This window comes from Castanea sativa, chromosome 5 (assembly GCF_040712315.1).
Source record: "Castanea sativa cultivar Marrone di Chiusa Pesio chromosome 5, ASM4071231v1".
Taxonomy (NCBI): domain Eukaryota; kingdom Viridiplantae; phylum Streptophyta; class Magnoliopsida; order Fagales; family Fagaceae; genus Castanea; species Castanea sativa.
The window spans coordinates 42,909,379-42,936,736 of NC_134017.1; the positions used below are offsets into that span (position 1 = coordinate 42,909,379).

The 27,358-nt window shown below is 37.3% G+C and overlaps 1 protein-coding gene and 1 pseudogene across 1 annotated transcript; both read right to left on the minus strand.

Annotated features, from left to right (window-relative positions):
• Window positions 1-5,759: 5,759 nt before the first annotated feature.
• LOC142635236 (DNA (cytosine-5)-methyltransferase CMT3-like) overlaps window positions 5,760-27,358 on the minus strand; it is a 101,981-nt pseudogene continuing 80,382 nt past the window's right edge.
• On the minus strand, window positions 19,200-19,884 carry LOC142636582 (histone H3.2). Its single transcript, XM_075810843.1, has one exon. The coding sequence runs from the start codon at window positions 19,794-19,796 to the stop codon at window positions 19,386-19,388; it is 411 nt and encodes a 136-aa protein (XP_075666958.1). The 5' UTR covers window positions 19,797-19,884; the 3' UTR covers window positions 19,200-19,385.

The following is a 27,358-nucleotide window of genomic DNA, read 5'->3' on the forward strand; positions in this document are numbered from 1 at the left end:
TCCAAGTGGACGACATTATCACCAAGTCCACAAGGTGGACGAAATCATTATTAAGTCCACAAAGTGGACGCCACACGAAGTGGACGGGCATATTATCAGAGTAGACGAGCCTAAGTCCACAATGTGGATAACCCCACAAAGTCCATAAAAGTGGACAGGTTCGGTATAACGTCCACTAACTAGACGAGCTCACTACAAAACCTTAACAACGAATAAGCTTATAAAGCGGACGAATAGTCAAAGGAAACTGACATCCTTATTCACAAATTGTCGAGTTGAAATCCGTAGGGAAGATAAGCCTAAGGACAACTCAGGCAGACGGCTTCACCTTACTTCACTAAACACCCTAACATACAAATACAAGAAATAGACACAAGCACTGCATATATATATAGTGAAAGTGACGGGCATGAAATATTACAAATAAAGTGGAGTTTTTTTTTTTTTTACAAGTAGAACCCAAAAACAAATGGGCTTCAAAACATTGTTCAAACTACAAAAAGAAAGGACTTAATTCATAAAGCTGGGGGATCTTGAGACTTCCCGTCGCCCTTAGCGAGGATGGCCTGAACGCCTGGAGTAGTAAGTTCATCATCATTAAAGTCGTTGACAGGAGGACTTGCTGACGGGATCAAAGCGACGAGCTTGTCCACGGCCGGTTATGCAAGAACAATGCTATCATCTTTCTGGTTTGCCTCAAGCTTGTTAGCGCCGTCACTTTCCTTATAAACTATGTCACCCACAAGAGTCAACGGTAGAGGCTCATCCATAGTAATCTTGGATAAATCCAAGTCAGGATAAACAGACTTAACCTATTTTAAGCATTCCTCAAATCCGTCGCCATAGTAGATGGCACAAGCATCTATGAAGGATTGTGAGTCCTTAAATTCTGTCACGGCGTCACTCCTAGCTGTTGCCACCTGGCCAAATAGGACCTTCAACTCCTTTTCTACCGTCACTTTAGCTTTTTATTCTAGCTTCCTTTGACAACCTTCCTCATCTAATTGCTCATTTACCTCCTTCACCTTTGTACCAAGAAGACGGGTAGCCTCCTTGTATTGCTCTTGCCCATTGATCAGGTTCTTGACACGCTAATGCAGACAGGTAATCACCCCCTCTTTAGCAACGCACCTGTCTTGCAAAGCCTTCATGCAAACCACAGCCTACATGGCAAAAAATGACGTCATCTTACTGAAGCTCGTCTAGCATCAAAATAATTAAAGAAGCATACCCGAGCAAGATCAAACTGGCCTAACGCCCCTAACTCCTCTGTCGCCTGCTCAGCACAAGGGTCCATCTCTTCACTTTTTAAGATGGACTCTACCACCTCCACGGCATAATCCTTATAGGTAAGAAGGTGACGGTCAAGTCCCTGGCTGACGAGGCCAGATGTTGTCATTAGCCCTTTGCCTGCCCATAGGCGGACTTAGAAGGCGACGGCTTTTTAGGGGGTTTATCCCCAGGTGTAATGGACACTATCTTCCTAGAGTGAACGCCTTTCTCGTCAGCCTTCCTCTTGGTTCTCGTCTTCCCGACGGCCTTAGGGGCTGACGACGGTGTCACCTCCCCTTTGGCCCTCTTCTCCTCTTCCTTCTTCTTGGCAGCAGCAGCAGCCCGTATTCTTTGCTTAGCTGCCTCCATTTCTGCAAGAGGCAGAGAGTGAAGGTTAGGGAGGAAACGACACAAGGGAAGAGACGGAAGAAATAGAGAAATGCTCACGTCAACGGGAATAAGCGTTTACCTTGCAAGCTTCTTGCGTCGGCTCCGGACCACCATAATATAGATGCAAGGCATCAAGAGTAATCAAGTCTCGACACTTTCGCTCTTCCAATGGGATGACTGTTACTCGACGAATAAAGTCTTCTTGCTCCGCTGTGATACGTGGACGAACGCTAGCTGAAAAGACAAGCAGACGGTGTTAAAAATTTGAAACAAATGAACTATGTAAAGAAGTAGACGGGATCAACCTAAGTCCCTGACATACGCCCAAGTATTGTTAAAGCCGTAGGGCATTGACTCCCACTTTTCCTGACGGCACACCCAATTAGTCCCTTCGACAAAAAAATACCTTCCCTTCCAATTCTTATTTGAATCTGGCATGTCTGACACTAGTTTAAGCTCCTTCTTCCTCACTGTAAAATGGTATATTCCTTGGGACGAAGAGATATGTTGGGGTTGGTAGCACCAAAAGAACTCGTCAAGAGTTAATTGACGATTTTCGCCACTTAGATGACCCCACAAAATCTCGGCCCCAATAAATGTCCGTTAAGCGTTGGGGGCAATTTGGCTGACGGATAGTCCCAAAAAACTAGCTAACTGACGATGAAGGACTGTCAACGGCCTACTGCGAACATGGCATCATACATGCCAACATCCGCAGTTCACTCTGAATAACATCTCTCACCCTCCTCAGGAAGATGGATTGGGATGTCGTCCGAAATTTGGTAACGAGCACGTAAATTTTTGAAGACGTTGACTAACATCGTCGACGAGAATTTGTTGACGGACCGCTCGTTGGGTAGAATGAAAGGACGATCATCACCGGGGGCTCCCGAGGTACTCTCTAGGACCTCCTTATCACCGTCATCCTCACCCTCGTCACTAGTCCTCTCCCCTTCCTCTTCACCGGTCTTTTCGCCTCCGCCACTTACTCTTTCCTCCTCCTTTTCATCATCCCCGTTCTCACCCTCACTGTCCTCATATTCTCTACAACTCCCTACTTCCTCGTCAGAGGAATGGGCTAACATTTCCCTCTCTGACGAGTAGGAGGAGCCCTCCTTGGGCTCACGACCTAATTGGAAGACCTCGTCATAACCCGCTCCCTCGTAGATCGACCATTCTTCACTCGTCGCCTCTCTAGAAATCTGACTACCTACAAACGACGGATTTATTCTAAGAACCTAAGCCGACGACCTCACTGAAGGGTACTGACTAGAAAAATAAAAAAAGGTAGAATAAAAGTAGAGAGAACTTACAGATAAATGATTCCTCGAGTAAGGCGACGGTCCTAGGAAATTGACGGCAACTAAGTTGACAAGGCCAATGGGCTGACGAACGAAATTAATTTAGAAGGTGACGGTCTCTCTCTCTCAATATCAGCAAAGAATGAAAAGTTGGAAATGAAAGAGGAAGAGAAATATATATAGGCAAAGGGGGCACGGAAGACGAAGCGACACGCTCGTCCAAACATGGAGCCAATCAGCCCATGCCATGTGTTCTAGCATTTAAAGAAGGCGGCTCAAGTTACCACGCATGAATGACCTTTCGACGATATTAACTCCATAACCCGTCAGCTATAGCTGACGGGGTCATGGAGTAGGGGGCAGCTGATAAGGATAATTTTATAATTAGCTCCTAACGAAATGAAAGGCGACGGGTACAACGAGCTCGTCAGTTTTGCTCATTAAACCACCTTCTCCTAGCATCCGCGGCTCCATCTCATAGCTGACGACATTAGGTTGAAGGGAGTAAGCTGACGATATCAAGCTGAAGGTCGTAAGCTGACGACCCTAATGGGATCGACGATATAAGTTGAAGACCTTAAGAAAGGGATGACTCGGTAGGCTAACGGGAACAAAAGCTGAAGAGGGTAAGCGAACCTCCGTCCATAACCTTGCTTGGTCTCCACGCATACGTGTATAAGGAGAGTTCTTGCGCTATACGCTTAACCCTAATTAAAGAGACTCCTATAAGGAAAAGAGCTCTACGACATATGCAAAATCCACGAGTTACTCTCCTAGAAGGAAAGAACTTCTTGACCAAGGCGTAAATTTCAGCCCCACACTACTATAAATACCCCAAAACCCTCACAAATCAAGGTACGCATAATTCACCCCAGCTCTAGCACTCTAGAGTTGTGAACAATAGATTTTCTCTAACTTGACCATCGAAGGGTATTTGGCCGGTACCACACCGGTACCCCCCTTACGGTCTTCAACTTTTGTGTTGTGCAGGTACTTCATCGAGGGAGCACGTGAGGATCGTGTGACTTACTGACGATTTTTGGCATCATCAATTCCCATCCAGACTTGATAGTTCATGCCAATGAGATGGCCCAATGCACAACGTCCAAGAAAGCCATTTGCAAATTTAACAAGCTCAACCACATTTGGGCAGATTTATATGACAACAAGTGGGTTGTGCTTAGTGTTATTACGTGCTTTTTGATTATATGGTTGTTTTGGTATGTTTTAGTTTATAAAAATTTGTAGCTTGAAGCTTTATGTTAATGGAAATTACGTGTCTCTTTCAATGCCTTGGTCTAATTTTGTTGATTCTTGTTGGATGTTTATGATGATTCCTCTTAATGTGAGGCAATTGAGCCATTAACTATCTTATACAAATTTGGGCAGATTTAAATTTTTGAGCAGTGACCTTTGTTTTTGTGATATGTGTAATTGAAGTTGAGTGTAGACGAATTAAAGATGTTTTTCTGTCTTTGATATGGGTTTGTGTTATATTTTTTTTTTTTCTCTCTTTTTGAAGTAGAGGGTTTTTATTTGTTTTTGGGCTGATTTTAACTATAGTGTTTGACAAATTATTGTTCATTAGATTGATCAAAATGGTGATAACAGACATTAAGTCTTGTGGATTTAATTGTATACAAATGCAAAGGGACTTTCCATGTTTATATACAGCTGAACACCTATTGATAAAAGACATCTATTAGTAAACAAATATATCTAATCCAAAGACTTAATACCTTACCCAAAAACTACATCTCTTTAACAAAATAAAACTAGGCCTCTGAAGTTACATCATCCACCAAGTATTATTACATGTGCGAGAGTGCACCATTTATTGCATGATCACCCATCACAACCGCATTAACATTTCAGGCATTAGAATTTCTATGGCTATGAAAACTTCCTCTCCAAGAGTTGAGAATTCTAACCACTATCCTCAGCATAACCCATGGAACTCCAAATAGTATCTACACAAATGAAGTTCCACTAATTTCCTGTTTTTCTTTCTTCAAAATATAACTATCAACAATCTAAGTCCATGCACTGTTCAAAAAAAATTTATAATGATGTTGCTTCCCTTGGTAACAATTTATCCTCTACTCTGTTACTTTCTGGGTGCTGAAAGCTAACAATTTATCCACTATTCTTCATTCATTGTAGAATCACAAAATTTTCATTGAAATAAAGTATCATAATTCTCAAAACACAGATAATGGAGTACTTTAATATATGTTCCTTCAGTAATATCAATATGTTAAAATCTGTTAATACAATTCACCATCTATAAATTGATGAGATTCAAAGTAGTCAAGAATCAAGATGACGTGAAATGAAGTAAAAACTTCAACAAGAAAAATTGTGTTTAAACATTAAATGCTGATAAAACATGTACTCTAATCAAGAATTATTAGGAAATTGCAGTTACCCATAGAGAGACTTCGACTAAACCAAAAAGAATAGGAACCAGGGGAGAAAGGTTGGCGGCATTAGGAGTTTGAATGCTAACCTCGACTGACCAGAATAACTCATCATCATCAAAACAAATAGTATAACCCCCCCCCCCCCCCCCTCTCTTCCTCAAAAAAGGAGGTAGGTTGGTGATTTATAACAGCAAGACAGGAAAATTATTCTGATTGTCTTCATGGGAGCTGAGTGGTAGACCAAGGCATTGTACCCGTCATCCTAACATGACTCTCATCCACCTAGAAACCCCACTTACAACCCAGCTACACGAATGGCCAGTATAAGCAGTGCAAAGAAAGAAGCCACGGCAATTTAAAATAAAAAGAATGATTATAAACAAGGAACAAAATTGCAAATTTGCTTACTCTCAAGCATATCAACAATATCAACAAAAGGGATAGACACAAGCATATCACTTCCAAAATAGTTCATTTTCTTACTCTCAAGCAGGCTAGCAACAATCGCTGCCACTGTTCCAGTACCACACCATATGTCAACAGTAGAACCCTAATCCTTAAAATTTGGCAAAATTGTCCTTAAGCACCAAGCTCATTGGTCAAGAATTACTAGCCGTCACTTCATTTAAAACATTGCTATATTCAGGTTTTGGTTACAATAGTCACATAAGCAGCCCACCCCATGCTCATCAGTAAAACTAGGCCAAGAAGACTAACTGGATGTCCATAATTGTGGGATTAAGTCTGGCATGCGAATCTGTACTGCACGTTTAAGTGACATGAGTTTTATGCAGTTCAATTGACGTCTGAGAATTGATCTGTAACAACTAAATCCCTGGCTATGAAAAAGATCTATCAGCAATCTATTTGTCTTCCCAGTTCCAAATAGGTCCTGATAAATTGCAGTCCAGCAAGTTCTCTTACTTACATCGCTGCAGTTGCAGCAGATAGGAGATTGACAGTATTAGATATATCAACATTTAACACATGGAATAACTTCATTTACAAGACAAACAAACATTAGAGAAGACAATGATGCTTGAGACAGACTATAGACCAACCCAGAGAAACAAATTATTTAGCCTGTCATCTGTGAAAAGATAATTAAAGCTTACAAGCTCCAACAGGATAAATATGTATTGCAAAAACAAAATTGATTCATTTATTTTTCAAAAAAACAATAATAATAATAATAATAATTGCTCTCCACTCTCTACGAAATACAAAGTGCTGCATCCACAACAAAGGTCAATAATTACCCAACCTAGCAGTAAGATACCAATGAATAAACTACGGATCTGCCTTGCAATTGCATCTTTTAACTGTTGTTCAATGAAACAAAAGACAAATAAGAATCCTACAAAACCGTACACAAACATAGTCTAGTCTAATGGAGTAGCCCCACTTACAACAACATCATGGGTGGGGAGTGGGAATTGAGGCAAATTCTGCCAAAGGAAAACAATCGATTAGCACAAGAATGTTTCAAGATAGTTATATCAAATAAAAAAATATAATTATTTACAGACCTCATTAGGCTATGCCCCTCATAAGAAAACATGCATTCAAAATTGTGGAAGCCCATATGCACCTGCGACCATCATCCCCACCCAGACTTGATAGTTCATTCCAATTAGACGACCCAATGCATAACGTCTGAGAAAGCCATTTGCAAATTTGATAAGGTCAACCACATTTTCCATGAAAATATATCTTGCCTTAAATGTTGCACCAAGTTCATATAAAGAATTAGTTTATTTTTGTTATCATCCAATGGATTTTCTTTATTCCTAAACCGATTAAAACCATTTTTGCCTAGACAAGGAGGTCCACCACATATCGCATCAACATCACCCTTGTGGGACTCTTTAAGGACACCAATCTTAGCGCCATTCACACCAATTTAAATGCTTATAACTAAACAATTAAATCAATGAAGAATCAAAATCCAAAAAAATCAACAACAAAAAACCAAAAAATATATATATATCTATACTATATAAATAATGGATGTTTTGCAAAAAAAATTTACAAAACTATTTTTGCACCTCATTTTTTGCATACTTTAATATTTTTTGTTCTTTTGCATATTTTTTACGCTGTTCATTTTTTCATCTTCTTCAACTATTGTCTTCTTAATTCAATCTTTCATCTCTTCAAAACATTGTTTTTTAAAATTTTCATTTGATTCTCTCTATAGATTTTTAAATTTATATCTTCTTAAATTTTTCAGTTTCACTTTGTTCAACCTTTCATCACAAGTTCTTTTTCTATATCCCTATGGTTTGATTTGATTTGGGTTAATACTTAGTTGTTTTGCAAGTTAGAATTTGATTTTTATAATGTAGGGTGATTTTTATAAAATATGAAAAGAGAAATTATATAACAATAGATTGCAAACATATGTAAAAAGAAGCAAATAATGATAAAACATATAGTAGGAAGGTCAGAAATTGCATCTTTAAGCAATAGCTTTTCTTCCAATTTAAGATTGTGGCCTTCATCATGAGCTACTGTATTTTTCTGCATCAATACATAAATAAACTTGTAAGAAAACCATTGGCAAACAAAATAGAATTTCTACTAGAGAGCCAAGTGATTCTCTTATACCTCGAACTCTAACGGAATAACCCCCTTACAAAAACATCACGGATGGGGAGTGGGAACTGAGGCAAATTCTGCCAAAGGAAAACAACCAATTAGCACAAAAATGCTTGTAGGGACCTTTCTTTGCATTAATGGGCCAAGGCTCATTCTGCTATACTCAAGCCCATGGAGTAGTGGGTTAGGGAGTTGGGACTGGCCTATTACCCCAACAAGATTATGTCGCAGGCTAGCTTATGTGCAAGCCAGGCATTCCCAATACTTAGACAAGACAAGAAGTGCTATAGCGAACTAGATGTCTCAGCGGACACAACGGATAACGCCACAACAAAATAACTGATACAACAAATATAATTATAAATACCACAACAAAACAATTGATAAAGCAAATATAGTAAAAGATACTACAGCAAAATAACTAATACAACAAATACAATGAAAGATACTACAACAGAATAGCTAACAGCACAAGATACTATGGCAAAACAAATAACAATAAAGATGCAAAACAAGTTGAGAGAAGCCACAACAGGACGATGGTAGCAACTCCAAGCAAATAGGATTGTGTGAGTTCACCACCTCAATCTTGGGTCAAGTCTTTCTACAACAAACGGTCCAAGAAGGAATCTCAACCCCAACATGGACAACCTTATCATAGGCTCAAAGTTGTACGTTATTGGGAAAGGACCTAAATGGTTGTGCGTTATTACTCATAGTTTTATAGAGAGTGAGTGTGTCAAAAAGAAGGGAAAAGGTGGTCTATTGATGCATGCCCCTATTTTTGTCGTGTTTTCTCTTGTCTTTTTACCACTTTCTTTCTTTTTTTCCCTCTGTTCTTTTTACTCTTAGTTTCTTACTGTTAGCTCACCATGGGTTCCTTCATTCTTTACTTATGACTATCTCTTCCTTTTATATTGAACTGATTCCATGGGATTTCTCCATTTTGCCCCTAAGACTTCACCATCTACTTGTGGTTTCTGGTGGGCATTCCTTCAGGATTGCCGGCCAACCCATTAGTTGCCCGGCCACTACCTCTGCTCAAATTGTGCTTGCTGCTCCACTCCCCGTTCTTGGATAAAACTTCTCTTTTTTTGTTTCTCCTCTTACCTTTCCTACCTTACCCGAATGGATAAGGGCTTAAGGCCCTCTCTCTACCTGCCTCTATCGCATGTATCAGGAAGTCCCAACCCTTTGCTTACCTCTTTTTGGTTGAAATACCATCCTAGTAAGGCATTTTTTCCAAAACAAGCCTGGGCAGAAACTCCAAAATAACCTCTTTTCCCCCCACCACACAACCACACCTTCTGAGTACCTTGACCGATGGCCCATCTCTCCTGTATTGGCTAGGTACAAGTGGGAGGTGCTCCGGCCCTTATATGTTCATTCCAATCCCCTCTGCATTTGTCTTTTTTGTTCCCACATCATTTCAACAATTCCTACCATGTCTCATTCTGCTGTGTGCCTCTTGTGTTCATGCTTATCCACCACAATATGAAGGGCGTGGGCTTTTGGGCTTGCATTGTTTCTCCTTATTTCCTCATGGGCTTGGGCATTGGCTTGGCAGAAGTTCCTGCCTATCCAGTTCATTGGGTTTTTGCCCTTGGTGCTTCTCTTCTTGCTATGCCCATGGGCTTGTTGGTTGTTCTTTCTATCACATAGGCCCATTGGGTTCTTTCACCTCTTTTCTTGGGCTTTCATAACCTGTTTGTTTTACTTTTTTACCTATTGTTATACCTATGGGCCTACTAGCTGTTATTCCTGTTATGTTGGCCCATTGAGTTTTTACCTCTTTTCTTGGGCTTCCATAGCCCATTTACTTCACTTTTATGGTGCCCATAAGCCTGCTAGCTGTTATTCTTGCCATATTGGCCCACTGGGTCTTTTACCTCTTTTCTAGGGCTTCCATGGCTTATTTACTTTACTTTTACCTCTTATGTGCCCATGGGCCTACTGGCTGTTATTCCTACCATATTGGCCCATTGGGTATTTTAACTATTTTCTTGGGCTTCTATGGTCCATCTACTTTCATCATACTTTTTTCACATCCTTCTTCTTTTGTCTTTCTTTGTTGTTGGGCCTTTTCTGTCGTTGGGCCCATTTTCAAAAATGGGTATCAACAATGCTTCAAGATAGTTATACCAATTAAAAATATATATAATTATTTACATACCACAATAAGTTGTGCCCCCCAAAAGAAAACACGCATGCGGAATTGTGGAAGCCCATATGCACCTACTACCATCATCCCCATCCAAACTTGATAGTTCATGCCAATGAGAAAACCCAATGCATAATGTCCAAGAAAGCCATTTGCAAATTTTAATAAGGTCAACCTAATTTTCCATTAAAACATATCTTGGCTTTAAATATTACCCCAAGTTCATATAAACAATTAGTTGTTTATTATCCAATGAATTTTCTTTATTCCTAAACCGATTAAAACCACTTATGCCTTGACAAGGAAGTCTACCACATATCACATCAACATCACCCTTGTGGAGCTCTTTGAGGACACCAATCTCTGTGCCATTCACACCAATTTAAATGTTTGTAACTAAACAATTAAATCAATTAAGAATCAAAAACCAAAAAAAAAAGAACGAAAAAAATTATTTATACATATCTATACTATATAAATAATGGAAGTTTTGCAATAAATTTTACAAAACTATTTTTACACCACATCTTTAGCACCCTTTATTATTTGTTGTTTTTTGCAATTTATTACTTTGTTCAACTATTCATCTTCTTCAACTATTGTCTTCTTAATTCAATCTTTCATCTCCTCAAATCATTTGATTACTTCTATAGATTTTTAAATTTATATCTTCTTAAATTTTATAGTTTCACTTTGTTCAAATTTTCATCTACTTCCGCTATTCCACTTCCATCTTTATTTTGACATATATTTTTCATTATTTCATTCCCACCCCTCTCCTTTATTCCTTCCATGTTCCAAGTTGTCCACAACAAAAGAGGTCAATACTCTCTCTCTCTCCAATTTTGTTTCTCTTTTGGTCGATTTTCTATTGTTTCAACCACTTATTTTTTCCACTAATAGTTCATTCCATTATTATTGATTTAATTATCACATCACATTTCTTTCTCTTTTCAACAAATTTGTATAGAATTTTATGCATATTTAGCTATTTTGGTATTCCAATTCTTCATCACAAGTTCTTTTTCTTTATCCTAGTGGTTTGATTTGATTTGGGTTGATAATTAGTTGTTTTGAAAGTTAGAATTTGATTTTCATAATGTAGGGTTATTTTTATAAAACATGAAAAGAAAAATTTTATAACAATATATTGCAAACATATATAAAAAGACTGTGCCCCCCATAAGAATACACACATGCGGAATTGTGGAAGCCCATATGCACCTACTACCATCATCTCCATCCAGACTTGATAGTTCGTACCAATGAGACAACCCAATGCATCATGTCTGAGAAAGCCATTTGCAAATTCAACAAGGTCAACCAAATTTTTTATTAAAACATATCTTGGTTTTAAATGTTGCACCAGTTAGTTGTTTCTTTTTGTTATCATCCAATGGCTTTTCTTTATTCCTAAACCAATTAAAACCACTTATGCTTCGGCAAAAAGGTCCACCACATATCACATCAACATCACCCTTGTGGGACTCTTTGAGGGTACCAATCTCTGGGTCATTCACAACAATTTAAATGTTTATAACTAAACAATTAAATCAATGAAGAATCAAAAACCAAAAAAAATCAACAACAAAACCAAAAAAAAAATCTATACATATCTATACTATATAGATAATGGAAGTTTTGCAATAAATTTCACAAAACTATTTTGCACCACATCTTTAGCATCCTTTATTATATTTTGTTTTTTGCAATTTTTTTTACTTTGTTTAACTTTCCATCTTCTTCAACTATTGTCTTCTTAATTCAATCTTACAACTCCTCAAATCATTGTTTTTAAAAATTTTCATTTGATTACTTCTATAGATTTTTAAGTTTATATCTTCTTAAATTTTTAGTTTCACTTTGTTCAGCTTTTCATCTACTTCAACTATTCCTCTTCCATCTTAATTTTTACACAAATTTTTTATTATTTCATTTCCATCCCATTCCTCTATTCCTTCCAAATTTTCCACACAAAAAAAAAAAGAGGTCAATACTCTCTCTCTCTCTCTCTCTCTCTCTCTCTCTCTCTCTCTTCCCAATTTTGTTTCTCTTTGGGTCGATTTTTTATTGTTTCAACCACTTATATTTTCCACTAATAGTTCTTTTTGTTATTGTTAATTTAATTGTCACATCACATTTGTTTCTCTTTTTGATAAATTTGTATAGAATTTTATGCATATTTAGGTATTTTGGTATTTCAATTCTTCACTACAAGTTCTTTTTCTTTGTCTCAGTGGTTTGATTTGATTTGGGTTAATAATAAGTTGTTTTGCAAGTTAGAATTTGATTTTTATAATTTAGGGTGGTTTTTATAAAACATGAAAGGATAAATTATATAACAATATATTGCAAACCTATTTAAAAAGAAGCAAGTAATGATAAAACATAAAGCAAGAAGGTTAGAAATTGCATCATCAGGCAAAAAGCTTTTCTTCCAATTTAAGATTATGGCCTTAATCATGAGCAACTGTGTACATAAATAAACTTATTAGAAAACCAATTGAAAATAAAATAAAATTTCTACTATAAAGCAAGGTAACCCTCTTATACCTCGAACTCTAATGGAATAAACCCCCCCCCCCCCCTTTACAACGACATCATGGGTGTTAAGTGGCAACTGAGGCAAATTCTGCCAAAAGAAAATAACCGATTAGCACAAAAAATGTTTCAAGATAGTTATACCAAATAAAAAATATATAATTATTTAAAGACCTCAGTAGTTGTGCCCCCTATAAGAAAACACGCATGCGAAATTGTAGAAGCCCATATGCACCTGCTGTCATCATCCCCATCCAGACTTGACAGTTCATGCCAATGATACGACCCAATGCATAACATCCAAGAAAGACATTTGCAAATTTAACAAGGTCAATCACATTTTCCATTAAAACATATCTTAACTTTAAATGTTACACCAAGTTCATATAAATAATTAGTTGTTTATTTTTGTCATCATCCAATGGATTTTGTTTATTCCTAAACCGATTAAAACCACTTAGGCCTGGAGAAGGAGGTTGACCACACGTCACATCAAAATCACCCTCAGGGGACTCTTTGAGGACACCAATCTCGGTGTCATTCACACCAATTTAAATGTTTATAACTTAACAATTAAATCAATCAAAAACCAAAAAAATTAACCAAAAAATATATATATATACACACACACATATATATACATATCTATACTATATAAATAATGGAAGTTTTGCAAAAAACAATTACAAAACTCTTTTTGCACCACATCTTTAGCATCCTTTATTATTTTTTTGTTTTTTGCAATATTTTACTTTGTTTAACTTTCTATCTTCTTCAACTATTGTCTTCTTAATTCAATCTTTCATCTCCTCAAATCATTATTTTTTAAAATTTCATTTGATTACTTCTATAGATTTTTAAATTTATATCTTCTTAAATTTTACAGTTTCATTTTGTTCAACCTTTCATCTACTTCCACTATTTCTCTTCGATCTTAATTTTTACGTAAATTTCTTATTATTTCATTTTCACCCCTCTTCTACTCCTTCCAAGTTGTACACAACAAAAGGGGTCAATACTCTCTCTCTCTCTCTCTCTCTCTCTCTCTCTCTCTCTCTCTCTCTCTCTCTCTAATTTTGTTTCTCTTTTGGTCGATTTTTTATGGTTTCAACAACTTATTTTTTCCACCAATAGTTCTTTTTGTTATTGTTGATTTAATTGTCACATCACATTTGTTTCTTTTTTTGATAAATTTGTATAGAATTTTATGCATATTTTGGTATTTTAGTATTCCGATTCCTCATCACAAGTTCTTTTTCTTTATCCGAGTGGCTTGATTTGATTTTGGTTAATAATTAGTTGTTTTTCATGTTAGAATTTGATTTTTATAATGTAGGGTGATTTTTATAAAATGTGAAAAGATAAATTATATAACAATAGATTGCAAACATATGTTAAAAGAAGCAAGTAATGATAAAACATTCAGCAGGAAAGTTATAAATTGCATCTTCAAGCAAAAGCTTTTCTTCCAATTTAAGATTGTGGCCTTCATCATGAGCAATTGTAGGTTTCTACATCAGTACATAAATAAACTTTTAAGAAAACCATCAGCAAAGAAAATAGAATTTCTACTATAGAGCAAGGTAACCCTCTTATACCTCAAACTCTAGTGGAATAACCCCCCGTACAACAACATCATGGGTGAGGAGTGGGAACTGAGGCAAATTCTATCAAAGGAAAACAACTGATTAGCACAAAATGCTTCAAGATAGTTATACCAAATAATATATATAAATATATATATATATATATATATATATATATATATAATTATTTACAAAACTCAGTAGGCTGTGCCCCCTATAAGAAAACACGCATGCGAAATTGTGGACGCCCATATGCACCTACTACCATCATCCCCATCCGAACTTGATTGTTCATGCCAGTGAGACGACCCAATGCATAACATCCAAGAAAGCCATTTGCAAATTTAACAAGGTCAACCACATTTTCCATTAAAACATATCTTGACTTTAAATGTTGCATCAAGTTCATATGAACAATTATTTGTTTATTTTAGTCATCATCCAATGGATTTTTTTTTATTCCTAAACCAATTAAAACCACTTATGCCATGACAATGAGATCCACCACATATCACATCAACATCACCCTTGTGGAACTCTTTAAGGACACCAATCTCTATGCCATTCACACCAATTTAAATGTTTATAACTAAACAATTAAATCAATGAAGAATCAAAAACCAAAAATAAAATCCATATATATCTATACTATATAAATAACGGGAGTTTTACAATAAATTTTACAAAACTATTTTTGTACCACATCTTTAGCATCCTTTATTGTTTTTTTGTTTTTTGCAATTTTCTACTTTGTTCAACTTTTCATTTTCTTCAACTTTTGTTTTCTTAATTCAATCTTTCATCTACTCAAATAATTTTTTTTTTTTTTAAATTCATTTGATTCCCTCTATAGATTTTTAAATTTATATTTTCTTAAATTTTATGGATTCATTTGGTTCAACCTTTCATCTACTTCCACTATTCTTCTCCCATCTTAATTTTTATATAAGTTTCTTGTTATTTCATTTCCTCCTCTCTCCTCTATTCCTTCCAAGTTGTCCACGACAAATGAGGTCAATACTCTCTCTCCCTCTCTCTCTCTCTCTCTCTCTCTCTCTCTCTCTCTCTCTCTCTCTCTCTCTCTCTCTCTCTCTCTCTCTCTCATTTTGTTTCTCTTTCAGTTGATTTTTTTTATTGTTTCAACCACTTATTTTTTCCACTAACAGTTATTTTTGTTATTGTTGATTGTCACATCACATTTTTTTTCTCTTTTTGATAAATTTATATATAATTTTATGCATATTTAGGTATTTTGGTATTCTAATTCTTCATCACAAGTTCTATTGCTTATTTCCCAGTGGTTTGGTTTGATTTAGGTTAGTAATTAGTTGTTTTGCAAGTTAGATTTTAAATTTTTATAATGTAGGGTGATTTTTATAAAACATGAAAAGATAAATTAGATAACAATAGATTGCAAACATCTGTAAAAAGAAGCAAGTAATGATAAAACATTCAGCAAGAAAGTTATAAATTGCATCTTCAAGCAAAAGCTTTTCTTCCAATTTAAGATTGTGGCCTTCATCATGAGCAACTGTATTTTTCTGCATCAGTACATAAATAAACTCATAAGAAAACCATCGGCAAAGAGAATAGAATTTCTACTATAGAGCAAGGTAACCCTCTTATACCTCAAACTCTATTGGAATAACCCCCCTTACAACAACATCATGGGTAGGCAGTGGGAGTTGAGGCAAATTCTGGCAAAGGAATATAACCAATTAATACAAAAATGCTTCAAGATCGTTATACCAAATAAAAAATTTAATTATTTATTGACCTCAGTAGGCTGTGCCCCATAAGAAAACAAGCATGCGGAATTGTGGAAGCTCATATTCACCTGCTACCATCATTCCCATCCAAACTTGACAGTTCATGCCAATGAGACGGCCCAATGCATAACATCCAAGAAAGTCATTTGCAAATTTAACAAGGTCAACCACATTTTTCCTTAAAATATATCTTGGCTTTAAAAGTTGCACCAAGTTCATATAAACAATTAGTTGTTTAGTTTTGTCATCATCCAATGGATTTTCTTTATTCTTAAACTGATTAAAATCACTTATTCCTTGACAATCACCACATATCACATCAACATCAACCTTGTGAGACTCTTTGAGAACACCAATTTCTGTGCTATTCGCTCTAAGGTCACTATCATGCCCAAGGATAGTCAGCTCGCCAAAAGGGTCATGGCTAAGCGTGCTCTGAGAGAGAGAGAGAGATTTGTATATGACAACAAGTGGGTTGTGCTTGGTGTTATTATGCGCTTTTTGATTATATGGTTGTTTTGGTATGTTTTAGTTTATAAAAATTTGTAGCTTGAAGCTTTATGTTAATGGAAATTATGTGTCTCTTTCAATGCCTTGGTCTAATTTCGTTGATTCTTTTACAAATTTGGGCAGATTTAAATTTTTGAGCAGTGACCTTTGTCTTTGTGATATGTGTAATTGAAGTTGAGTGTAGACGAATTAAACTTGTTTTTCTGTCTTTGATATGGGTTTGTGTTACATTTTTTTTTTTTTTTCTCTTTTTGAAGTAGAGGGTTTTTATTTGTTTTTGGGCTGATTTTAACTATAGTGTTTGACAAATTATTGTTCATCAGATTGATCAAAGTGGTGATAACAGACATTAAGTCTTGTGGATTTAATTGTATACAAATGCAATGGGATTTTCCATGTTTATATACAGCTGAACACCTCTTGATAAAAGACATCTATTAGTAAACAAATCTATCTAATCCAAAGACTTATAACCTTAACCCAAAAACTACATCTCTTTAACAAAATAAAACTAGGCCTCTGAAGTTACATCATCCACTAAGTATTATTACATGTGCGAGAGTGCACCATTTATTGCATGATCACCCATCACAACCGCATTAACATTTCAGACATTAGAATTTCTATGGCCATGAAAACTTCCTCTCCAAGAGTTGAGCATACTAACCACTATCCTCAGCATAACCCATGGAACTCCAAATAGTATCTACACAAATGATGTTCCACTAATTTCCTGTTTTTGTTTCTTTAAAATACAACTATCAACAATCAAAGTCCATGCACTGTTCAAAAAAAAATTCTAATGATGTTGCTTCCCTTGGTAACAATTTATCCTCTACTCTGTTACTTTCTGGGTGCTGAAAGCTAATAATTTTTCCACTATTCTTCATTCATTGTAGAATCACAAAATTTTCATTGAAATAAAGTATCATAATTCTCAAAACTTAGATAATGGAGTACTCTAATATATGTTCCTTCAGTAATATCAATATGCTAAAATCTGTTAATACAATTCATTATCTATAATTTGATGAGATTCAAAGTAGTCAAGAATCAAGATGACGTGAAATGAAGTAAAAACTTCAACAAGAAAAATTGTGTTTAAACATTAAATGCTGATAAAACATGTACTCTAATCAAGAATTATTAGCAAAATTGCAGTTACCCACGGAGAGAGTTGGACTAAACCAAAAAGAATAGGAACAAAGGGAGAAAGGTAGGTGGCATTAGCGGTTTGAATGCTAACCTTGGCTAACCAGAATAACTCGTCATCATCAAAACAAATATTATAACCACCACCACCCCTCTTCCTCCAAAAAGCGGGTAGGTAGGTGATTTATAGCAGCAAGACAGGAAAATTATTCTGATTGTCTTCATGGGAGCTGAGTGGTAGACCCAAGGCATTGTACCCGTCATCCTAACATGATTTCTCATTCACCTAGAAACCCCACTTACAACCCAGCTACACGAATGGCCAATATAAGCAGTGCAAAGAAAGAAACCACAGAAATTTAAAACAAAAAGAATGATTATAAACGAGGAACAAAATTGCAAACCTTAATCAGAATGGCATCAACAAAAGGGATAGACACAAGCATATCACTTCCAAAATAGTTCATTTTCTTACTCTCGAGCAAGCTAGCAACGATATCAATATGTGGGAGGTCAAACACCGTGCACTGTACCTGAAGGAATGCCTTGGAAATAATCGCTGCCACTATTCCAGAACCACACCCTATGTCAACAGTTTAACCCTAATCCTAAAAATTTGGCATAAATGTCCTTATGCACCAAGTTCATTGGTCAAGAATTACTAGCCATCACTTCATTTAAAACATTGTTATATTCAGGTTTTGGTTACAATAGTCACATAAGCAGCCCACCCCACGCTCATTAGTAAAACTAGGCGGAGAAGAGTAACTGGATGTCCATAATTCTGGGATCAAGTCTGGCATGCTAATCTGTACTGCACGTTTAAGTGACATTAGTTTTATGCAGTTCAATTCACGTCTGAGAATTGATCTGTAACAACTAAATCCCTGGCTATGAACAAGATATATCAACAATGTATATGCCTACCAGTTCCAAATAGGTCCTGATAAATTGCAGTCCAGCAAGTTCTTATTTACATCGCTGCAGTTGCAGCAGATAGGAGATTGACAGTATTAGATATATCAACATTTTACACATGGAATAACTTCATTTACAAAACAAACAAACATGAGAGAAGACAATGATGCTTGAGACAGACTCTAGACCAACCCAAACAAACAAATTATTTAGGCTGTCCAGTTGCAAATTCGAACTTTCCATCACAATAGTCGTGGAAAACAGAGTAAGCTCATCTATTACAAATCCATGAAATCAAATACACTCAATTTGCATAAACAAAGAAATAATCAACACCAACTGCCATAAACATCACAATAAGGCCTGCACAGCAACCTCACCAAAGCATAATAATAAGCATGACACAAATTAGTTCTAATCCAGAGGAACCAAAAGCACAAACTTCCTTTTTTTGAATAATTCAACATTTGCTTTACTAAAGCATAAATCACAAGTTAATCCAAAGCAACAAAATATTTAACTGCATTGTCCATAATTAACATTTTTTTAAATGTCTAAAATTAAAATTAGCAAAATTAAACAGAAACCATTAATTTCCATTAGTGCAAATGACTACACTACAAAACATTCATGGCTTCAAATGCAGCCTCAACTACGTTCAAACATAACCATCTAAACCCTAAGAAACAAAGCAAGACCACAACACAGATCTGACACCCCATTCCAACCGAAAATCTTTTATCTACACAACCTCCTTCACTCTAAGCACGCTCACCCCTGATCCTCCTAGCTAGCTGAATGTCCTTGGGCATGATGGTGACTCTCTTAGCATGAATAGCGCAGAGATTGGTGTCCTCAAAGAGTCCCACAAGGTAAGCCTCGGCGGCCTCTTGTAGAGCAGCCACGGCGGAGCTCTGGAATCGGAGATCGGTCTTGAAATCCTGAGCGATTTCACGAACCAATCGCTGGAATGGGAGCTTTCGGATCAGGAGCTCTGTACTCTTCTGGTACTTACGGATCTCACGGAGAGCAACGGTCCCTGGCCTGAACCTGTGGGGCTTCTTCACTCCTCCGGTGGCCGGAGCGGACTTCCGGGCGGCCTTGGTGGCCAATTGCTTCCTCGGTGCCTTGCCACCAGTGGATTTGCGAGCGGTTTGCTTGGTACGAGCCATTGGAGTTGGAGAATTAGGGTTAGGGTTTCGGAGATTGAAACTATGAATTGGATTTGAATTTGAAATTTTGTGAATGAGTGAGAGAAATGGGATTGGAGGGAGGGGATTTATACGAAGAGATTGAAATTTTGGGAGGGAGCGGAGGTCGATCGTGGACGTTGATTTGCTAAGAATTATCGACGGTTGTGGTTTGTTATTGGGGTTTTAGTGCGGCACGGATCGATGACGTGGCAGAGAGAGGGGAATGAAATTTCAAACCATATTTATTGAAGGCGGGAATTTTTCGTTTTTGGTTTTTGAGAAAGTGTGCGTCGCGGGGAAGAGAAGGATCGTGGCCGTTTATTTTTAATGTCATCGACGGCTGTTGATAATTTAGAGGGCTTTAGTGCGGATCGATGACATGGCTGGATAGTTGGCTGGCCATGGGTCATTTCATGCTCAGTATACCTGGCTGACGTGTAGGTTTCAGTTTTTAAACGAGAACACCGATTAATTCCAGATTACCGGAGTTGAGAGAATATGAACACGTGTCTGCGTCATATTAGCTCAATGTGCTGTAGTGCTAGAACTAACCTTTACCGTTTTATGTAATTGTAAAATGTTTTACTCAAATATTTTCAGTATTTAATTATATTTGTTTAACTGTAAAATTTTGTAAAACTTGAAAGAAATAATTCATCAACTGTAAATTTTTTTGTAAAATATTGTAAAAAAATTGATAAAATATTTTACAAAAATACACCATTCTCCCTCCTCCTCTCCCATCAAGTGGCTAGGTCATTGGTTTAGTAATTGTTGATGCTCATTTTGGGAAAGCTCAGCAGCAGAAAGAAGCTCAATCATATGGGCAAGAAAAGAGTTAATGGATTGAGAAAAAAAAACTCATCAAGTCCGAATGACAGGAATGATGGGTCTTAGACCCATAAAGTAAACAAATATGCCTTAGAAAAGCAAATGGGTCAACGGGAGCCCAAAGGAAGAAGCAGTAAACCCATAAGCATTATGTGATCTAGAAAAGCGAGAATGAGCCATAGCAAGCAGGATATAACGAAGTAAGAAAGTAAGGGGTTTGTCGAAAACCCATGAATCCCAAGGATGAAGAATATAATAATTGAGTTAAGGAAGCCTAATAGGAGTTAGTAGAATCCCATGGGAATGTGGAGTTAGAAATGGGCTGAGGACGCCCAAGGAAGGAAAATGGGCCGAAGATGCCCAACAATGAAAAAAGGGGCCAAAGGAGCCAACAAGCAATGTAATGGGTCTAGGAAGCCCAAAGTAGCACAAGTATGAATCAAATGATCATATTGGGTCATTGAAACTAATTAGGAAAAGAACATGCAGTGGGCCCAAAAGAGGCCCAGCAGGCGCGGGTCAAATAGCACCATAACAAGAATGGCAAGGTGGTATGGTATGAATGACAACAAGATTACGGAAGGATCAAAGAATGGGCTCAAAAGGGATGAACTCGCAAACAAGTAAAGGCCAGCCCTTGAATGGAGCAAGCCAACAAATAATGGATAATCAGAAGACAGTTCATGCCATAAGAGGTTAAGGATGAGCAGCAAAATGCACAGATGAACCTTCAGACCATGGCAAACCCATGAGCAGTAGACAAGCTTTTGATGTACACAGAAGAGGAGCATGTGCAAAGCCCAGACACCACCAACCTGTGCCTAGCCAATACAGGAGTGGTGGGTCATGGGTCAAAGGTAAGAAGAAGTATGGTTTGGCGGTGGGGAGAAGGGAAAAACCTATTCTGGGGTTCCCGCTCAAACTCTTTTGGGAAAAATGTCCTGCTAGGATGACATACCACCGAAAAGAGGGAGGATGAGGGTGCATGCCATGAGGGATAACAAGAGAGAATACCCACGAGTTTTCTTTGTTTGGTAATGGGTAGTGGCACCACTAGCACAAGCAAGTGGTGGTGCCTGGAAAGCTGACAAACTAGTGAGTAATTGGGAAGGACACCCAAATCCAGACAAAAGTAGTTAAGGGCTAAAAGGGTAAAAACCAGTCATGACAGGCAGTATATATAGGGCTCTTGCCATGCACAGTGGGAATCAACATAATCACAATAGTAGCAATCACTAGGAGAGAATCACAATATCACCATCACCACAACACTACACGAGTAAACACTAAGAAATAAAAGAAAAACGAGAATTAGAGAATAAGGAAGAAAAACAGAGAGTGTAATACAGCAGGCATGCACTAGTAGGCTAATCCCTTCTCTCCCCTTAAAAGGCCTATTCTCTATTGAGGAAAAAAGATTCTTCTGGGCACAAACTATTCAGGTCTGTTCTCTCAAAGTGAGTAATTTTTGTGGTAGGATTCTCTTGAGAGGTTATTCACATTGAGGAAGTGGTTCCCTCCTTGGATTTAATCCCGTAACATGATTTAATATGACAGACTAACCTTTAACTTCTTTGATTTAATTACCATTATTATTTCCCTCTTTATTTATGTCATTCCTTTTACGACGCGTCTCCTGTTGTTGCGTTCTTCATTTTAATTAAAGATCCTTTATTTACCTTGTCCAACAGCAAACATGTTTTCTTTTTTTTTATTCTATTACATTCCGCCTGCCATAGCTCTATTGTAACAGCTATGCCTGCCATGGGCATGTGATCATAGTTTCTATAAGGAAAAAAAAAGGCATAGTTTGTACACAAGCCAAGCCAAAGTGAGTTGAAATTGGACCGGTCCTAACTCTCCTACCTAGAATACTTAAGCCTCAAAACAACAGGAGGCAGCCCAGTCCAAAATCACAAAAAAAAAGCCCACCACAGCAGCCAATGTAAGTGATTTGGTCATTGGATCTCTGGCACTAATAGCTGAACTATTGACTTTGGTGGGTTGTGCTTGACAAGTTCTACATATCACACCATACACCTTAAAATATTTTATATTTAAAATGTTTTACAACAAAACAAATGATTCATAAGAAACTAAGGAGTTGTTTAGTAGTGTAACTAGAAAAACAGTTTTCAATGTTTAAACAACATTACACGTATTTCCATACACTTTTTCACCCATACGTATTTCCAAAAAATACAAACAACGTTACTAGAATAACGTTACCAAACAGACCCTAACACATATTTATACAAACAATATTTAGATTGAAACAATTCTCTTGCTCCCTGATCTTAAATCAGATCCGATGTATGCAGATTCACAACTCCCATAAATTAATGTTAGAATATTGATTTTTTTTTTGAGAATAATGTTAAACTATTGATTAAATTCACTGTGGGGGCAGAATAGTCAAAATACGCTTTTGGGCCTGATTTAGAGGTATTAATCTGTCCGAGCAAAGCCTTGAAGTTTACGAGCAAGCTCTTGTTAGAAAGGTTGATGAGGTTGTCCAAGGAGGAGCATCTCCTCAGCCAAGTCAAGTGAAGATCGTAAGACACGTCATGGTGATTGGAAGAGAATTCTGAAAGGTTTGTTGGGTGAAGACATGTTCCACACAGCTATAGAGAGGAAGAACAAATGAGAAATGTCAGGGAAAAAGCTGCTATCACCGCATTAAAGACTTTGCACCTACCCTTCTGGCCGCATTAATGGGGAAATGACATCTGAAAAGTATAGATCAGCCTTACAGCTGTTGTTTGGAGACTTCCAAAAGGCAGTGGATGGGACAAGTATCTGGATCATTGATTTGATCTATACGTGGAAGATGGAAGGAAGAAGGAGGATGATCTAAAGGGAAGAGAGAGAGATTCTAAGGGGGGGACGGAGAAGAAAAGAAAAAAAAAAAAAGAAAAGAAAGCACTGTATACATCATCTTCAATTTTAGTCTATTGTTTGGAGAAGGAAAGACAATATAAGTCATCCTCGGCTTACGTCCGAGGAGAATTTCTGTTATTTTTTCCACTGATTGTGTAGATAGTGGCAATCTAGCCCATCATATTTGTTGTCCAATATCCATATAACCTAGGTTTCAAGCCCACGCTCTACAAATTTGATTATATAAGGCTTTTTGAGCCTGAACCCACCACGCAGTTGGGTCCGGGTACAAATTGTGCACTTACATTCACCATTTCTTAATAATTTAGACTTTGGGAATAATCAAAATACGAATTAAAGAGTTTAGTTTCTATTTCCACTTTACCTCCCAATTAAAATATTAAAAATCTCACGTAGTAGGTCTCACTTATTAAGAGGGAGCTTAAACTCACTAGTGAGGGAAAGTATTAGAATATTAATTAAATTCATCCAACACTTAAATGCTAAAAATTCCTTGTGTTGTGCCTCACTTACTTTGAAGGAATTTAGCCCCACATGTGAGGGGAAAAGAGTTAGAATATTTATTAAATGCACAATTTCTTAATAATTTAAGTTTTTGAAATAATCAGCAATTTAACAATAAAGTCCTGCAAATATATCCAAACTATAAACTAATGAATTAAATTTATACGAATTAAGAAAATAAAGAAAAATGCAAATGCATCTCATGAGAAAAGCTTACAAAAGGAGAAACTCTTATGAGTGAGGAGATGGTCAGACCCATAACATATTTCACATGATGTTATTTATTTTTAAATTGTCCATTTGAATGTATCAAGCCATACAATTAAACAACCTATTGGTAACAACTTTTAAATAAACAAATTATATTCAACAATATGAAAAGAGTATAAAAGAATTATAAGAATTACAATTTTAAATTTAAGCACGTACAATTACTAAGATAAAAAATTGGGCAAGAATTTGTTTTCCAATATTGCATCTCGACCTTACACGTACCAACAAGTAAGTTGAGAAGATGGTAGACCCAGGTAAGAGGAGTTGTGCCTTGTTGTGCTCAGCTGAAAGATTATGAGGATAATGGAGACAGTTTCTAATGTACTTTGCTAGTCACCGAGCACTACCTTGCGAAATATTGGTATTTTCCTAAAATGGTGCTACACGAGACCTTGGTTAGCACCTTGCTTGGACAGTACAACAAACGTGTATCTCTCTCATAAACATGGGGAAAAGACAGCCTACAACCATAGCTGGCATTTTCCTCTCACGTCCTTCCTCTTTCAGTTGATAGTCTGTCATCCAATAGGCAATCTTGTACTATCAATAGCTGTCCTTTAGGATTTGCAAGTGAAAAGAAAGCAATTTCTAAAGAAAGTTCGAGAGAGAATATCTTGAAAAAAAAATGAAAGGATTCTTGTGTATTGATTAACTAAATAGATGTTTACCAAAAAAAAAAAAAAAACTAAATCGATTACAAAGGATTTAGGATATTTATACAAGATTAGGCTCTAACAAATTTTTAAAAGAATGGTGCCAAACCCGCTCTGCCTATAACAAAATTTCTAATTGATGAAGTGCAAATTTGTCAGTCCAAGTAAAAGCGTCCAGATGGAACCAAACTTTCTTTCCTGTTGGTATGGAAGTGGTAAGGAAGCTTCTTTAGGGTGGTCACCAGTGTGGTGTCTGCCACAACATCTCCGATACCAAAGTCAGTATAAAGAAGATCTTTGGAAAGATAGAACAAAAAATAATAATAAGTATTTCTGTGTGTATGTGTTTTCTTCTATCTTCTGCTCGTGCTTGTGAGGGCTTTATATATGCTTCTACAGCCCCTAGCCGTTGTGGCAGTTATTGTGGCTTTAATGCCTTTCTTAGTAACGTCTCATGATTAATGATGTGAGCTTTAATGGGCTCCCAATGGTCCGTACAACTGTCCCTGTAATCGTTCGAGGCATTTATTTAGACCACATTGAATGACTTCTTTTCCTTTGTCAGTGATGGGGCTTATATCGTCAATGACACTTGGTTACTTCGTCTGTCAACGCTACTTTGTTGATTTGGATGACTTCGTCCGGATAAGTTGAATTCGTCAATCCATCAGCTGCCCACTGATTCTGTGGTCGTCATGACGTGTCAATGACGGTCACAGGATTTGAAAGGTGCATGGATTGTAAATGACTCTTGAGATTTTGCTCCGCATTAACTGCATAGTGGCGGCACCACACATGTCGTGGCCACGTGGTTTATCCTGATTAGTGGAGTTAATGTTCCAGCCATGTGACCCTTGGGTTTCCTGCTGAATTTCAGTTTTTTGGGCTTTGGTTTTTAAACTTCTCCTCTCCCCATCTTTCCTTTTTTACCTTTTCAAGTTCCCAATCATTGCTCTGAGTGTTTTTCTCCTCTAATCTCTTTCTCTGTGATTTTTCTCTGGGCTGGTGCGTGGCAAAGCTTTCTACGTTTTCCGTTTGAGGTATGTCTTTCTTCTCTTCTTTCGATTCTTCTCCCTTATAGACATGCATTATGGTAAATTTCTGATTTCCTCTCCCTCTTCTTTTGTGTTTGTTTCTGAGGTTTTAGGATTTATCTTTTTCCTTGGTTTTTTTTTTGTTTGTCCATGGTTAATGGCTCTAAGGTTAGGATAGCTTGCCCCTTGGTTTCTTTTCTTTTTGCACGTTTAAGGGGGTCTTTAGGGGTTTTCCCATACCTTGAAAATTTCATTTTTGAGGACAACAGCCTGAGCGTTGCTTTGGTCAATCTGTTGCCTTTGCTTCGTCAATCAATTGATTGGTTCGAGAATCTGGTGAGAGAGCGGAAGATAATGTCTGAGGTTAGGTTTAGCGATGACCCAGCGGAGGAAGATACAGCTGTCTCTACCCTTCGAGAAGTTAGGGCTTTTCACGCTCTCGAGGAGGTGTGTGGGCTGGACGCTGATACATTGGGTAGGTTTAAGAATAGATTCCAGTTCCCAGAGCGAGTTAGGGTTCGTCTTCCCACTGAGAAGGATCAGCCTGTCACTTTTTCCCTGTGGAGGTATGCTTTTATGAGTCTACCTTCATTTGTGGGTTGCGATTTTCTGTCCACCCATTTGTCATGGAGCTGTTAGACCGTTTTGGTATTGCTCCTGGGAAACTTATGCCCAATTCATGAAGGATAGTGGTCAATTGTATGGGGATATGGCTAGCTGCTACGGACAGAGGCATGCTTAAAGTAGACGAGCTCGTCTATTTGTATAGCTTGAAAGAGTCCAAGGAATACGGGTACTATGAATTGGTGCCCTAGGAGAGGAGGACCGGAATCGTCAGGGGTCTACCTTCGTCTTTCAAGAATTGGAAGTCCAGGTCTTTCTTTGTGTCTGGGGACGACTTTGAGACTCCTTCTGGTGGGGTTTGGGGTGATATTCTGAGGTTACTTCATCGGTGGGGAACCCCAACCTTAGGTGTGTCAATATTTCCTCTCGTCATTTGAGCTTTGCTGCGTTTACTTTTACAGCCGCTAACCCCCCCCCCCCTTTTTGCGCAGTTAAGAGACAACCAAAGCTTAAGAGTAGGTACAAAGAGTGGGTGGAGAAGGCGATTGTTTTGGTCCAGAGCCCTCTGCCTTCGTCCTGCACAACCTTGATATTAAGGGAAAAAAAGAGAAAAAAGAGTAAGTTTTAGGTTCATCAGTATTGGTTCTTTCGTATATATTCTTTATTTTTTCTTTTTTTTTGAATGTTTTCCTTTCTACAGAAATGACAACCAAGTTTGACAAGGATTTGTATGCAAAAATGAGGTCAAAGAAGGCAAGCCATTGTCCAACCTCGGGAAGAG